General features: G+C 43.6%; 1 protein-coding gene across 1 annotated transcript in view; it reads right to left on the bottom strand.

Moving 5' to 3' along the window:
• The window catches only part of MYO9A (myosin IXA), a 185,822-nt gene that overhangs the window by 138,418 nt on the left and 31,028 nt on the right, over positions 1 to 16,376 (bottom strand). The window contains exon 2 of the mRNA XM_034066356.1: positions 11,225 to 12,148. Within this exon, the coding sequence (XP_033922247.1) occupies positions 11,225 to 12,067 (843 nt within the window). The 5' untranslated portion in view covers positions 12,068 to 12,148. The remainder of the gene's footprint in view (positions 1 to 11,224; positions 12,149 to 16,376) is intronic.

Raw genomic sequence — 16,376 nt, forward strand, 5'->3', positions numbered from 1 at the left:
ACACGAGGAGTAAATCACGGGTGATTTAAGGACTGGCCAGATGCATGGGCAACTGAAATGGCAGATGACCTACCACGAGCATACCTCACATGCAAGTCTTTGAAGGGCTTTGCTCTCTCCACAGTATTATTTTTCCCCCTTTAATGCTAATCTAAAGCTTCTGGCAATAGAGTATTGTTATTTAAAGCAAGCATACAGTGGCAATTGAGATAAGAAGCAGGAGCAGGTGATTATTTGATTCAATCTGAGGAAAAGAAAAGAAGGGGTGGGGGGGAGTGGAGTGGGAAATGAGCTTTACTGTGCTGTATGCGCCACACAAAAATCACTGCCCAGGCCAGGTTTGGAGGCACATGGACAGCACTGCTCTGAGGACCACGCAGGGTCCTCACATCATCATCAGCCCAGTACTGACCAGCTGCTGGCTTGGGGGATTCACTTAAATGCCTTTAAAACTGATTTAATACATATAATTTAAAGTTAGCTTTGACAGCCTTTTCAGCTCCCAGTGACATACCTGCGTACTGAATAAGACCATTTGCACCCACAAGAGATAACTGACACACCTCACCTTTCCATGAGCAGATGCAATAACTGAAATCTGGACAGATTTCCATTGCTGGCTACTCCCTGAACTATTTTAAGCATCCATCTCAGAGGTGCTTTTCCATAGCAGAAAGGGTTTTCTCGTGTTAGCTCGTGCTCTTCTGCAGCTTCAGAATTAAGGGAAAACGAAGGTTTTTACAAGAAGGATGCTAAGCTCCATGACAAACCATAACCCAAAAACAAAGTGGGGTTTTACTTGATTAATTACTTGGAGCTGCTATATGACACCTGCAATACAGATCTTTTGGTGTGCATATATAATTATGTATACTAGTATAAGAGATAGATATTATCATAATATAGATATTATTGTGGGCTTCTACATGACATCTGCAATGAAGACTTACATGTATATATAATATTCCATTACATTGTATATATTATTATTCTAGTAGATTTTATAAATGTATATATATATTGTTTTGGACTTCTATATGACACCTACAATGAAGATTTGTGTGTGTTTATTATTGTATTACTGTTATCTAATACCTAAATAATGCATGTATTGTATATTTATAATATACAACATATGCATTAATAATACATGTGTATATATATAATAATATGTATGTGTATATATATAATGACACTGCAATGCAGTTTGTGCTTGCACATATACATACACACAGTCTCCCAATCCTTGCAAAATACCACCATATGCCATTACATTATAATTATGATTATGTTAGAGATATATATTACTTTGGACAGCTGCAATGCAGATTTGTGTGTACGTACATTAATGTTCTATTACATATATTATCATAGTAGATGTTATTCTATATGTATTACTTTGGACTTTGATGCAACACCAGCAGTGCAGATGTGTGTATATATACGTACACATACACATCATGTCCCAGGACTTGCAAAATGCCACCCCATGCTTTCCTCTAGCTGCTATTTGGAGAAATGGAAAGCATTTCCTCACTGTGTTTTTCCCTGGAAAGCCTGGAGCGGGTCAGCTCTGCCCCACGCATGCGGGTCCAGCCGCTCCGCGCTGCCTCTGCAATTACCAGAGAGGTTTTTTGCCGGGTGATTGGGTGCATTCATCCCCTTCTGATGAGCAGCTCTGGGAACAAACATGATGGAGAGGGAATCGAGCGACCCAAAACACAAAGGCTAAAACAAAGAGCAGCAATGAAACGCCAAAAAAGAATATTACAAATGGCAGGTTGGGTTTGGCAGTGCGCTGGGATTAGATCACCGTGAATCCCAGCTTAAATAAAGCTCAAACATGAATTTCCTGACTAAGGTAAAAAAGCCCGGCTCAAATTTACGAGCTGCTGGCAAAGTTACCTCCATCCCAGCGGCCTCCAAATACCAAGATGACTCTGGCCCAGAAATGCAGAGTTCAGCCTAATAATTCAAAAACATTCCTCTGAGCATCACCGGTTCTGCAGCTGGAGCCAAGGCAATAGAGACATGAACTCCGATACTTCCAACTGCACATTGTTCAGTGCCTTAAAGTGAACCACAGCAGTGTATTCCTAAAGCTTGCAGAGTTTAGTTGTGATGAAGAAGCGGTTATAAGCCTTGTAGAGAAGGGGGTTTTAAGGAGGCAACCCCAGATCCTCCCCTGGCTCTGTTGGATACAGTCCATTCCACCTTTAATGAATAACAACAAAAAAGAAACACAGATTTTCCTACTCTCCAGGACAATCTTGTGAGTCTTCTTAATTAAAGGATAATTTACTTAATTAATGGATAATAAACACTGACACAGGGTGCCCAGAGAAGCTGTGGCTGCCCCATCCCTGGCAGTGTTCAAGGCCAGGTTGGACACAGGGGCTTGGAGCAAGCTGCTCCAGTGGAAGGTGTCCCTGCCCGTGGCAGGGGTTGGAACTGGATAAGCTTTAAGGTCCCTTCCAAGACAAACTAGTCTGTGGTTCTATGCTAACTCATTTCTCAGTGCCATTTGTAAGACAGAAGAAGAAAACTCCCAATGAACCCCACCCTTTCCCATAGGATAAACTCAGTGCCACCCCTTATACCTACCAGCTTGCATTTAAAATACCTCAAATTCAGAGAAAGCAGTAATGTTTAAAATAAAGATTTCCTGTTATTAAATCTGCTTTTTTCCTCCCATCTTTTCTTCTTTCTTTTTTGTTTCTTTTCCAAGCACGTCAGATGCTTCACTGATGTCCAGAGAGATTAGATCTGCTCTGCTTTGGAAGCACTGGAGCAGTGAACATTTGGGATACAGCCCTCAAAGCCAAACCTCTGCTCCCCAAACCTGTCACTTCTCAAAAGATTTCCGATTTCCTCCATGATAAAGCACATTAAAGTTTTAACACTTTGCCCTTATCTTGGACCACATCCTTTCATTCTCCTTTGGCATCCCTCACACAACTCCTTGCTCAAGATTTTCCTCCTCATTAAAATCCATATATAAATCAGTTGATTTGGGGACAATCAGGAAACTTTAGGTCCCTAGCACAGAGTCACTGCACAGGAACCCAGTTCCTCTGTTCTTATTCCCTCTTATCAAACATGAGGATATTATAATGCTGGAAAACTCTGGCAAAAAAAATAGGATTTTTTAATTGCATTATGACCAGAAATTGCTGAACTTCCCTTCCCTTTTTCCCCTCTTTTTTAATTAAGGAAATCAGCATTTTTGGTCCACATCCCCATTTATCCGAGACCTGTGCTCTCTGCCTTTAAAACCCCACTTTCCTGATAGCAGCAATGGGGGAATGGGGAGTTTAAACAGTTTGTTACTCTGAAAAGCTCTTTTAAAAATCATTCCTTCATGTTCCCCTCAAAATTCCAACGTTCTTCGAGTGTGGCATTAGCAAATCATTAAGTGTTTTCATAGGAACTGCTGGGAAAACACCACATTAGACCCTGCTACCAGTCTCCCCATAACAGCATAGAATCATAGAATGGTCTGCGTTGGAAAAGACCTTAACATCATCTAACTCCAAGCCCCTGCCATGGGCAGGGATGCCTCACACTAGACCATGTCACCCAAGACTCTATTCAGCCTGGCCTCTTCTCCTATCCCTCGTTCCTTGGGAGAAGAGACCAAACCCCACCTCACTACAACCTCCTTTCAGGAAGCTTCACCCTCTCCTGCCTAATGTTCTCCTGGGGATGGAAAGATGAGGTGAAGCCTTCTCCTGGCTGAGCTCAATCATCCTTGTGGAGCAGGACCTCACTCTTCAAGACCCTTCTCTACAAAAGAGAGGTAGTACTGATCTATGTCATGAAGCTTCATGGGATCAAGCAGTGATGCATGTGTGGCACCAACCACTACAGTGAGCAAAAGCTGCCTTAATTTGTTGCACACACCAATGCAAAAGGACATATATTTTGTAATCCTTTAAATGTCTTCAAATAAATGATCTGCAAAATGTCTCCACTGTTTTAAGCTCAAGAGTAACTCTTAAGACTCAGCTTGTCCTTTTATCTTCTCTATGGCAGCCTGCCCATGAAGTCCAAATCCCCAGTGACTGTGACAAAGCCAAAGGCTCAACTGTCTGGCACGATTTATCCCTCATCCATCTTCATTAAGGGAATGGAAGTGAGTTGCAATGGGCTGCTGCAGTTCAGGCAGATCCTTTCTGCAAACATGGGAAACAATGGGTTTATTTGCCTCCCCCAGCTTGCTGCCGTGAGCAGCAAGACTTGCACAATGAGGGTTTGGGAGAAGGATTGTCCCATCGCCCTCTGCCACGCACTCTGCTGGACTTTAATTTAACTTCTGTATAATGTTTAACCTTAGAGCAGCTCCCTGCACGTGCTTCACCATATTGCCTTGCTTTTTAAATTTATTTCCCTTGAACCTGGCCAAACTGTTTGCTCAAAGCAGGAGTTACACTTCTTTGTATCTGGCAGGCATCAGGACCACAAAGAAAAGAGTCTTCTCCAAGGTGTAGATGTGGCCAACATCACTCATCCTGGCAACTCTTGTGTCTAGACATTTTCACTGAATGATGATCACTGTTCACACTGATGCTCACACTCAGCTTGAGGTCATCAGTGAATGTGTTGACTTCTCTCTTCCTATAGGAAGCATATGGGGAAGTTGCAGTGCTGCAGTCAGCTCACGAGGTCTTCAAAGGGAACCTCTTGTCCCTCCCACCAAATCCACTTCAGTTTCTATGCTCCAAAACTGCTGTGATTCAACCTAAAACCTGGCTGTAGGCAGCTGAGGTCTTCTGCTGCAGGACTAGATGGGAGCACCCTGGAGGTGCATGTGAGGGCTTGGCACTCACTGCTTCCCTTCATGCAAGGGCTCCTTGTGGTGCTGAACTCCTTGCTACGTACATACAGGTTGTACATGCACACACAGAATGTATAAACTGCACAAAATACAGGACAGGAACCATTTCTGTGCTACAAATCAGGAGACACCTCTCATGTGAACACACTCGAGGACAGATTGAGGAAATGGCATTTGTTGCCTTGGAAAACAATTTGTCCCAAATCCCAGCGCTCAGTAAGACACTGTCACCTTGGCACTGAGCAGGTGAGAGAGGGGCTTGCTCCTCGGGCAGCAAACCAAGATGCTCTCACCAGGGATGCTCAGTGACAGCACTGACGTGTGGTGCCTGGAAAAGCCACAGGGACAGCAGAAACCCTTCAAAAGCCAACATTTGTCAACTGCTACCATCGGAGCTGGGTGTAGGCCATGTGCTTGTTCTCAGGCTCTTCAGTTCCCCATCAAGGGCAGGGTGCTACAGCACAGCACCTATCTGGCACCCACACACAGGCCCAGCGTGAAAAACCCAACCTGGGTTCCCCAGCCATGAAAAAAGTCCAAAGGGTCTCAAGTGAATGGTCCTACAACCACACTCTGTGTTTTGACTGGGAAAAATGGGGTGGGGGGGGGGGGAGAAACAAAATCCCTACTAGAGCATTAATTCCTCATTCCAGGACTAGGAAAATACAGTGTCATGTTAACTACAGACATTAGGGAGTAATTATCCATGTAAAATCCTTGTGGGACAGTAGCAGCACGATCTTCAGTTGAAAGCATTGGAATCTTATATTATCATTATATTATTTGATAAATATAGATATAAGTACATATAGTAACAAAAAGCTTCCAGGAAAGAGGCCCTTCTTTTATGCTTTATAAAATGTGCACCTTGATAGTCAAGCTGAAAACAAAAAAGCTTAACAGAAACCCAAATTACTGGGGCAATTAGCCAGTGAAGAGGAAGAAATTATATTAATAAAGTCAGCATAATTCTGAGCTTCACCTGGGTTTGCCAAGGTTGCATGGAAGCATGAGTCCTTGGCCCCTGCTTGAGTCAGACTGAAGATTCTATTGTATAGATAAATACCTATAAAAACTAAATATCAAGATATTTAGGGGTCCACAAAACCTCGAGATCCAGATATCTACAAAATCCAGATCTCTAGATACGCAGTATCTAGATAACTATAAAATTTAGATCAGATCACTAGAGGAGAAGCAAAACCCTAAAAAGATCAGTGAAAGAAAACTAAGGAAAAGGAGAAAAAGGGAAGGGTATGAATGAGAACAAATGGCAAGAGACAAAACAACTGCCCCAAAAAGAGCTGGTGAAGAAGGATGGAAAAAGATGGGATGCTTGGATGTGTAGGCTGGATAAAATGGTCCCTGCAAGCAAGCCCTCCACCCAGCAAAGGCAGGGATTTACTTAGCACTTCTCTCTGGAAACTAAATAGCTGCTAATTCTTCAGGGTGGAGGGAAAAGCAGTGTTGCACAAACCTGTTTAATAATTCCTCTATTTCCCTGCAGCCATCGTAGATCAGAAGTCACCATTTTCTGTCATTCAGACATTGTATATATACACACATGTTTTATACATATATATGCATATATGTATTTTTATGGACTTTGGGGTAACAAAATGCTTGCTGAAGATAGTAAATAATGAAAGCTAATATGAATATTCACCTCAGCCACCAATCCAGCCAATCTGGGCACTGCAGGAGGACTCTGAAATGAAACTAGTGAATAATTCAGCATGGGAGAAGCGGATGAACAAGACGCTATTTGATACAGAGCCTGGAACTGTAAAACATCCCCAGCTGAAGAATAAGAGCATTTTGAAAGCGCTGGTGAAAGCATCTGGTGCATGAGCTTTGCTGTGTGACTCCTTTGTGTCCCGGCTGCTGCGGAGGCCTGCACAAATTCTTCCCACATTAGGCATCATCTGTATGATCTCTGTGCTACTCCCTCCGGAAGCTTTCTGTGCTCTGGGGAGGCTAAAAAACCCCTGGGTGCTGCATTAAACACCTACACCCCCCCTCCCCCCACCCAGCCACCCAGGAGAGCTATAACAACAGTGTATATCGCAGGTTAAAAATGGTCAGAAGTGAGCAATGAGCAAGGTAACGGCTCTTCCCCCACCCCTTCACATAAATCCGGTTTTCACATATAAAGCCTCTAGAGCCATATGACAACCCAACCACTTAAAAACCAAAGTAGTGGAAACTGAGCATGATAAAGTAAATTTAGTTTTGTTAAGGGTATTTTAATGAAATTTGGTTACCCTCCCTTCATACTGTTTCATGTAGGGAAAAAAAAAATGAATCTATTAAAATGTTATCTCCCACTAATATTGATCCCAGTAGGAGTAAAAAAAGAAAAGGGAATATACTCAGAGTTTAGAATTAGAAAACAAGTTGAAACGCTTCATGGTCTGCATGAGTTGCCTAGAGGAAGTTCCTCCTGTTTGCCTATCCAAACCCAAGTGCAACTGTTGGAATAAAGCTGTGCACTCTGGGTCCCTGATGGAGCATCAAGGCCATAATGGACTTTTCATCTGACGTACTGCATGAAGCCTATAGGAAACAGAATAGAATTGCAGCACATGCAACTCCTCCTCTGGTAACTACACTGAATAATTAAATTTGAGATGCTCAGTTTTGAAATTACAGAGGCAGAGAGCTCAGCTCTATGGACACTCTGCTGAGAAAGCAATCTTATGTAAGGAAAGACAGGCTTCATCAGAAAACAGGGGAAAATACAGAAAAAAATCAAGGAACTCACCTTTTAAAACCAATTGGAATCTTGTTGTTAGAAAAACAAGTACAGTATTTAAGTAATATCAATTATCACAAGTAGTACATAAATATTTTATAGTGTCTCAGAATCACAAAACTGGAGAGGGGCTTTGGACAAGGGCCTGTAGGGACAGGCCAAGGGGAATGGCTTTAACTTGCCAGAACAGGGGAGACTGAGATGAGCTCTTAGGCAGAAGCTCTTCCCTGTGAGGGTGTTGAGGCGCTGGCACAGGGTGCCCAGAGAAGCTGTGGCTGCCCCATCCCTGGCAGTGTTCAAAGCCAGGTTGGACACAGGGGCTTGGAGCAAGCTGCTCCAGTGGAAGGTGTCCCTGCCTGTGGCAGGGGTTGGAACTGGGTGAGCTTTAAGGTCCCTTCAACCCAAACCAGTCTGGGATTCTATGAAAACACTGAAAAGACATATTGCTACCATTGCAAAAAGCACTGCTGCAAAAAGGCTCATCTATTAAATCCCAATGTAGGCAGAAGAAAACCCACAGGACTGACATCAAATACACTTTAAAAGGACAGGCTTGGTCTCAGTACAAAGCCCAACCTGCTGTGGCTGCTACATGCAACTCTTGGTTGATATTAGCACGTTTAGATGGCAGTAACAGCTTGCCTTGACAGCCATCCCCACAAGTACAATTTGGACACAACTCACAGGAATCTCATGCAACAACACAAAAAAACTCCCCCACAAACAATAGGTTGAGGCTATTCAGAAAAGGTAAATTAGGAAAACAGCAAAGCTGCAGGAAAAAGACATATCTTAATACTGCTCCACTTCCGCTCCCACCGTGCGAGCACTACTGTGAGTATATTCCCAGGAACGGGTGGCTCCATGCAAACACTCGGGCTACCAGAGATGCGTTGCAAGAAGGGAAAGAGATTAGCAGCTTCATGTAAACTCTTAGTTGCTGTGCTCTATTTCCTAAACTGGAAGTTGTAGCATGAAGAGGTATGTGCTACCTCCTCAAAGAGAAACCTGAGCTGAACATCATAAAATGGTTTTGGTAAAAACTGACTTTAAGACCATCCAGTTCCAACCCCTGATATGGACAGGGACACCTTCCCCTAGAGCAGCTTGCTCCAAGCCCCTGTGTCCAACCTGGCCTTGAACACTGCCAGGGATGGGGTGGCCAAAGCTTCTCTGGGCACCCTGTGCCAGCGCCTCAGCACCCTCAAAGTAAAGAATTCATACGTAAAGAATTACTCCCTTATATCTAACCTGGATTCCCCCTGTTTCAGTTTAAACCCTTCATTCCTTGTCCTATCGTTATAGTCCCTGATGAAGAGCCCCTCTCCAGCATCCTTGTAGCCCCCTTCAGATACCAGAAGGCTGCTCTGAGGTCTCCATGCAGCTTCTCTTCTCCAGGCTGAACAGCCCCAGTGTTCTCAGCCTGTCTTTGTATGCAAGGTGCTTCCATAAAGGCAATCATCCTTTATAATTTAATTTTAAATACACAGAGAAAAAATACACAGGAAAAAGGGGACTGAAGAAGGTGCCTGCAAGAACTTCCCAAATGCATGGAATCAAAAGGTCAACTCTGCAACCAAATGGCTGTAACACAGCCCTTTCCAACACCTCTCCTCTGAACATCCCCTTTTTAGGACACTTCAGGAAGGGAAGGAAAAGCAGAAGCCTGCACATTTTATCTTGAAGCCTGTGTGATTTGTGACTATTTGAGGCTGGTGCTGCAGAGCAGGAGAACATCTGGATTACCCTCACTTTCTCCAAGAGAGCTGGAAGCAGTGAGCAGCGCAACAGCAGCCGCACAGCTGCCAGGGGACAGGAATGCGAACTCCTGCTCCAAAAGCAGAAAAACCCCAACAGATATGATTCAGAATCTTTTTGTCTTGAAAACAGCTGCACATGTTGGGAAAGGAAAGCAAAGAGGCTTCCAGGATCCCTCCCTGTACCCAATCCCAGCGCACACACTGGCCCTGGGAAGAGGCAAGTACACTACTCCTGAAAAAAAAAATACAATTCCCAAAACTTCCTCCTACCTTCTCTTTCATGGAGATCTCTCTTCTGCACCTCTGTATATCTAAGCTAGACAGAGATGGTCCCTCTGACACTACTTAGGAGAACTAGATTTTAGAGATGTAGAATAGATCTTAGGCAGAAGCTCTTCCCTGTGAGGGTGCTGAGGTGCACTGAAGCAGTGTTCAAGGCCAGGTTGGACACAGGGGCTTGGAGCAAGCTGCTCCAGTGGAAGGTGTCCCTGCCCATGGCAGGGGTTGGAGCTGGATGAGCTTTAAGGTCCTGTTCAAATCCAGACCAGTCTGGGATTCATATTATGATTGTATGAACTATGAAGTTGACTCTAGTCCAACAAGATACATTAGAAAACATACCAACATCCAAACAGGTATGCAAATGGTTTGTATAAATAATAGGATTGGAGGTGGAATACAACAGGTTTCAGACCTGCTTTCCTGGATTCATGTGGTCACCTAATTGGGGCACTTTTTCATGTCTTTACCTTCAGTTTGCTACACAATTTTGCTGCTATCTCAGAGCAAAGCTCATCCTGATTGATGTTAATCTTTTGAAAACTCCACATTCAATCAGTTCAGCCCATTTTACCTGATATGAAAACAGAAAAAAACCTTGTTGACTTTGCAAAATGAAGCTGTTGGCTTATCCTTAGTGGAGACTTCTAAGAGCACCAGTCCTTCCTCTGATTCCCCATCTACTGCTAGTAGCTGAAACTGACCCAAGTCCTCAGACTCATTAATGGAATACAGATACAGATATTTGTCTACAAAAAGCCCTCTCAAAACAGAGAACAAACCTCCCAAGCCTCATGAATTTTACTGCTCTTTAGCCAAAGCACCTTTTTAAAGAGCAGAACACACAGCTATCAGGCCACCTCTTTATTCAAAGAACAACAATGGCACAGCAGCAGCTGATGTTCACGTCAGCCACGTGCTGACAGGCTTTAAAAAACACAACTCACAACAACTCCCATTCTAAGGGAAACCATTTCAAAGAGTTACAGGGCAAACTCAAGGCAAATTAATAAATGCCTGTATCCCTCTTTAGTTTCACATCTGTAAAGCAAAGGGTACAGCTCATCTCACCCCCTTTCACACACAGGAAAAGTCCTCATAAAATAACTGAATCAAGTACTCATGATTAGGAAATAAATATATTGGCCATGTAAATTCCCTTTGATCTCTTCCCCAGTGAAACTGAGTGCTCAGAAACTCCAGAAATGCAAAACTACCAAACCACTTGTGCAATGGATTTTCTTTTCAAGGCACTCTAAAGAAAAGCTACTAACTCAAAAGAAAGGCTAATAACTCAAGAAAGGTTTTTTCATTTCCATTTGCAAACTGAAAAGTCATCAGGATATACCAGTACTACAAAACATTTGAGTGAAAACAAACTATCTGCCAAAAAAAGCCATTTACTCTAATTTCATTTTGCTTTTTTACGGAGCAGGTAGGATTCCATAGACAAAAACACAACTCTTTTTACTACTAATACTGTTGTAACTTCAGTAGCGCCATCGAGTAGATAACCCTCAACTCATATCATAATTACTCAGGGTTTACTTTTTACCATTGAAGCGTTTCCACAGTACTATCATTTCATCTTACCTCAAGTACTGGTCCAGCTCCAAGAATAATCTGTTCTACTCCACTGGCAAATCCCTTCTGGCTGAGGGCAGTGAGGTGATGAATGAGAAAGTTGGTGCTCTGTGTCTTTCCTGACCCACTCTCTCCTGAAATCACAATGCACTGGTTCTTCTTCCGCTGAAGCATGGCGTGGTAAGCCACGTCTGCCACAGCATAAATATGGGGCTCCAGCTTGCCCAGCTGGTGGTTATCATACATCTTGACATACTTGGGGTTATAGATAGGTAGAAACTTGAATGGATTAATAACTATGAGGATGCTGCCTACGTAGGTGTAGATTTTCTCTTGCTTGAAGCGGTTTCTGAGATTCTCCAGGAGCGTTTTCTCATTCAGGTCTGGCAGGCTGCACAAGTCATCGTAGTCCTTCTGCTGTGGCTGGGGAAGGAAGCCACGTTCCACCATCCTGCGGCGCTCCTCCGTCACCCTCAGCCAGGACTGGAGGCTCCCATAGTGAATGGACCCATCCAAGTTCTTCTCCCGCAGGAGGAAGCGGTAATCCTCGCCGCTGATGCGGTTCTCCAGGGCCATGCGAGGCCACAGCATCATGCGCTGGACGGGGCAGTCCGTGGGGTTGAGGATCCATTCCTCCCCCCCAAACTCCTTCACCTCGGCTAGGACGTAGCATTTTGTCTTCTCAAGCTGGAGTTTATTGATGAGAGAATCGATCACCTCAGCAGCCGTGGATGTTTTCCTAGCGGTGATGGGGCAGTAGATAGTCCCCTCTGCGATGCTCCCGGGGTAGATGTGCAGCGTGTACTCGCTCTCCTCAAAGCGTCGTCTTCCTCCAACATCATTTACACTCATATTGGATCCTTTCCCATCAGTACCTGCGCTGCATAGTCAGGACTGTCCTCTCTATCTTGTCAGGTCATCATGTTAGCAGAACTAAACGAGAAAAAGCAGAACAAAAATAGGTTAGGTTTATCTCAGCAGGGATCCTTGGAAACCAGTTGACATACACCATGAGATGCAATGGAGCAACACAAGTGACAATCCAAACTACCTTAGAGGAAGCAAATGAGGATTCCGAACCAACAGCTGAAAACAGAACAGGATTTCACCTTTTTCGGAGATGTCCATATCTGACATTAGATATGAAGTATTCCAGCCAACTCACCCATACAATCTCACTATTTCTCTCATACTGCTTACGAAACACAGAACACAATTCTCCAGCACCAAGTTAAACACAGTTAATTTCTCAAACATCATCAATGCAAGATGACAACAACCACTACCAACCCCAAATGAAAGCAATTCCAGGGTTAATGATCCTCAGTTCTCCACCAACTGGTTCTAAGAAACTTAAAACCTTGCAGATGTTAAGAGTTATTTCAATATAAAGACCAAAGTTAACTATGAAGAAATGCAAAGGACCCTCAAAGTAAGGATCTGGGAATAAGGTGGCAGGAGGCATTTAATACTTATAGAACTTCATGTGATCATATCCTAACGTTAAGTGTAATGTTGAGCTTTTCCTTGGGCACTGCCCCAAAGGACCAAGACCTCACAACTGAGCTCCCTGACAACACTGACAAAACACTCAAAAGTGGTCAAAACACGAAGTCAAACCCCACTTCAGGTTCAGGGACCTCCTGAGCTTCAGCTGTTCAACATTAGGAAGCATATGTCAGGAAGCAACGTCAGGTTGCCCTGTCCTTGCGCTCCTCCCCGAGTACCCAGATCCAAGACCTTCACTCCAAGCACAACCACCCTCCTCTTCAACCGCCACACAAGGATTCGGAGATTAGTTTCATTTGCTACAAGATTTCTCAGGTCCTCAAATGAAAACCATTGTTTCATGTTGCATTGTTGCTCACTCCAGGATTTCATAAAGTGCATTATCCCCAGCCACGCGCTATTCAAAGCAAAGAAATCCATGTGTCACCGTGAAATATATCTGGCAGGGATTCACAGCACATGGCTTGGTAGCAGCACATATACTATATACTGGGAAGCACTCCAACTGCTTTCCTATAGCTTTCCTATAGGCACAGATGCAAAAGGGATGATGTCAGTTAAGTGCTGGGTTGGGCTTTCTTTGTCTGACTCCAGCATCAGCTTTTCTTCAAGAAGGAGAGGAGGGAGTTGCGGGGGGAACCTACCACACTTAAGCCAGATAATTCCTCATCAAGATTTTACTTCAAAGTTTACAACAAGAGGACTGGCTATTTTTATTCAAGTTATCAGAGGTAACAAAGCCTTGCTGACTCACGTGAGAACTGCAAACAGGACTTTAAGTTGGTAACCTTGAGCAAACCAACCTTCCCTTCTACCCCCCTCCCTCTTGTTAAATGCGTGCAAGCTCAATAAATCCTCTCTAAAGCATCAGGCTGCTCCACCACACCTACTCAAAAGCTTTCCTCACTTCTCTACAGCAGGGACTCGCTGCAATAACAAACATCTTTGCCTTCTTCATCCAAACAACTTGAATCCAGCAGAACTGTGAGCCAGGCATGAGCCCCACGGAGAGGCTCTAAGCCCCAGTAACTGTGGAACCACAGAACAGCCAAGTCCTCCCTGCCTCCAAAACCACCCAAACGCCAGAAGCTTCCACTTAATGACTAAGAAATGTGGCAAGGTCAGAAAGCAAAGAGGTGCTAATTTGTGCCCTATAAATCACAGGAGGTGTGCCACAGGCTTTGCTTTTAATAACACTAACCACGGCTGGAGTATTCTGTTAGGTCAAAGAAACGTTAATGAAGATAATTGCTTGTGGTCTCCCAAGGCTGGTGCACATGAGCCTGGCTCTGCTCAGCATCAAACAGGCAGTGTATGGAGAGAATACTGCACTGAAACGGGTGTTATTAGGTCACTACCATATGCGAGGGAGAAAGGCTCTCCCGATGACAACTGTGCAAGCAGGCTGTGACACTGGCTTTTATAGGACTTTTTAATTTAACAATATTTGTGTGTTTGGACACAAAAAATTGAAAAGGAACAAGAAAAAAAACCCACCAAGAAGTATTTGTGGGTTGCCAACTTGTTAATACTATTTTAATTAAAGGCATTTTAGGTTGCTCTGGGGTTACATTTAAATGAGAACATCTAAAAATGATGCTACATTGAAGTCGTTTATAAACTCCGATGGAAAAAAAAGCTACTGTCTTCCTGATGCTGTGCCCAAGTAAGTGGCAGATTATAAAAGGACCTGGCTTTACCAGCAGCCGCTTCACTCACGTACTGGCTTTGGCAAGGCTGAAGGCAGCAGTACTGGGGCGCTGATCCCATGGGAGATGGAAATGCAGATGATACATCAGACCTCAGAGGTCAGAAATAATTGCAAACTCTGTCCAAAATTCACAGGCTATGCATGCCTGTGAAAGGAAGAACTGATGACATTTTAAGACAAGACACTTACAGCTAGATAGTTTCTAGATCCTTTTAATTTTCTGTGTTTAAATGGAGACTGTTACTCAAATTGACCCTGCATGCTGATGTGGCTCAATTTTACTATCATAATTTTAGTTGTAACACAAAAAGCACCATCTCTAAACAAACCTGAGGTTACAAATGAAGCCTTGTGTCCTCTGGCATAACCAAACAGATTCCTAGTTCCAAGGAGATGAGAGGGCCTTCTAAAAATCCCAATAATAATCCAATTAACAGCAGGAAAACCTACTAATACTACCACAGTCAACTGGGCTTTGTGCATACACTAAACTGGTACAGAATGGCTTATTTTTACATTATATGCTATCTTTTACTAGTTGGCCACAATTTAATAGACATAAATAAACGTGCTTTTTCAAGTTAAGCATATATATCACCACATACAGTGTGTGCTTTTGAAATGGGAGCTGGTTTTTAATAAGGCTTATTCTGGCAGGGCATCAGACAAAGGAGGATGTCCCAGTTACCTGTGCAAAGGTAACAAACAGAAGGGTTAGGTCATGCCATTTTGTATTTTTCCATTCAGAAAGCTCAATCTCAGTATTTCCCTTTTCAGGGACAGCACAAGCAACACGTGGCAAAAGTCCAAAATAAATCATCCACTGGAAGCATCAGTCTCCATCATAAATAATCTGTGACAGCCAAAGCCTGAAGTCACTGACAGAGTTTGCCAAATATCGGATGATTTGGAAGAACTAAAGATGAGTGTCAGCGTGGAGGCTGCTAAAGGGGCAATTCTGGAAGCAAAGTTCACTTGGTTTTATTATAACAGCCCATAACCTAGATGAGGGACTGCAAAAACAGCAAAATCTTCTCCCTGTTGCCAGTCCTCAGGCAGTTGTAGCAGGCTTGGCTGCTCAAGAGAGCCTGGATTTCTCCATCCACAGGTACGTCACATCACATACCATGTGGGCAGGAACTCCTCAGAGATAAACCTAAAAACTCTGATAAAGAATTGGCCAGTTCAAACACACTTCACTGCTAATCTGCACATAGTGGCACAAGGGCTCTCCAAATTTCTCTCCTGAAGCAGCAAACATCCTCTTGCTGCTGGTATCTGAAATAACACCCCTGCACCATCAAAGCTGATGCTACTGAGGCATCTGTGACAGATGCAGCTGTAAGAACTACTAGAAAAGCTCATGTAGGGGCTCAGTGTCTCAGTGGTCACTGAAGTTTTACATGTCAGTCCATTTCATCATTTAAATAATCACAGAATCACAGAATGGGTTGGGTTGAAGGGACCTCAAAGTTCCTTCCACTGGAGCAGCTTGCTCCAAGCCCCTGTGTCCAACCTGGCCTTGAACACTGCCAGGGATGGGGCAGCCACAGCTTCTCTGGGCACCCTGTGCCAGCGCCTCAGCACCCTCACAGGGGAGAGCTTCTGCCTTAGATCTAAACTGAGCTTCCCCTGTTTCAGTTTGAACCCATCACTCCTTGTCTTATCACTATAGTCCCTTATGATGAGTCCCTCTCCAGCATCCTTGTAGGCCACCTTCAGATATAATGCTTAACCCCCTCATTTTCATCATCTTCTCACCAGATTTTTATCTTCTGTTTGCTGATGGGAGTGAAACTTCATTATTTTCTCTTAATCATCTGTTGATCCATCTCAAAAGACCTTTAAGATCATAAGTTCAACCATTACTGGTCCAACCCTCCTGCAATGAGCAGGGACACCTTCAGCTGTGTTTGCAACCACAACTCAAATCATCTTCTT

Source organism: Melopsittacus undulatus, chromosome 9 (genome assembly GCF_012275295.1).
Source record: "Melopsittacus undulatus isolate bMelUnd1 chromosome 9, bMelUnd1.mat.Z, whole genome shotgun sequence".
Taxonomy (NCBI): Eukaryota; Metazoa; Chordata; class Aves; order Psittaciformes; family Psittaculidae; genus Melopsittacus; species Melopsittacus undulatus.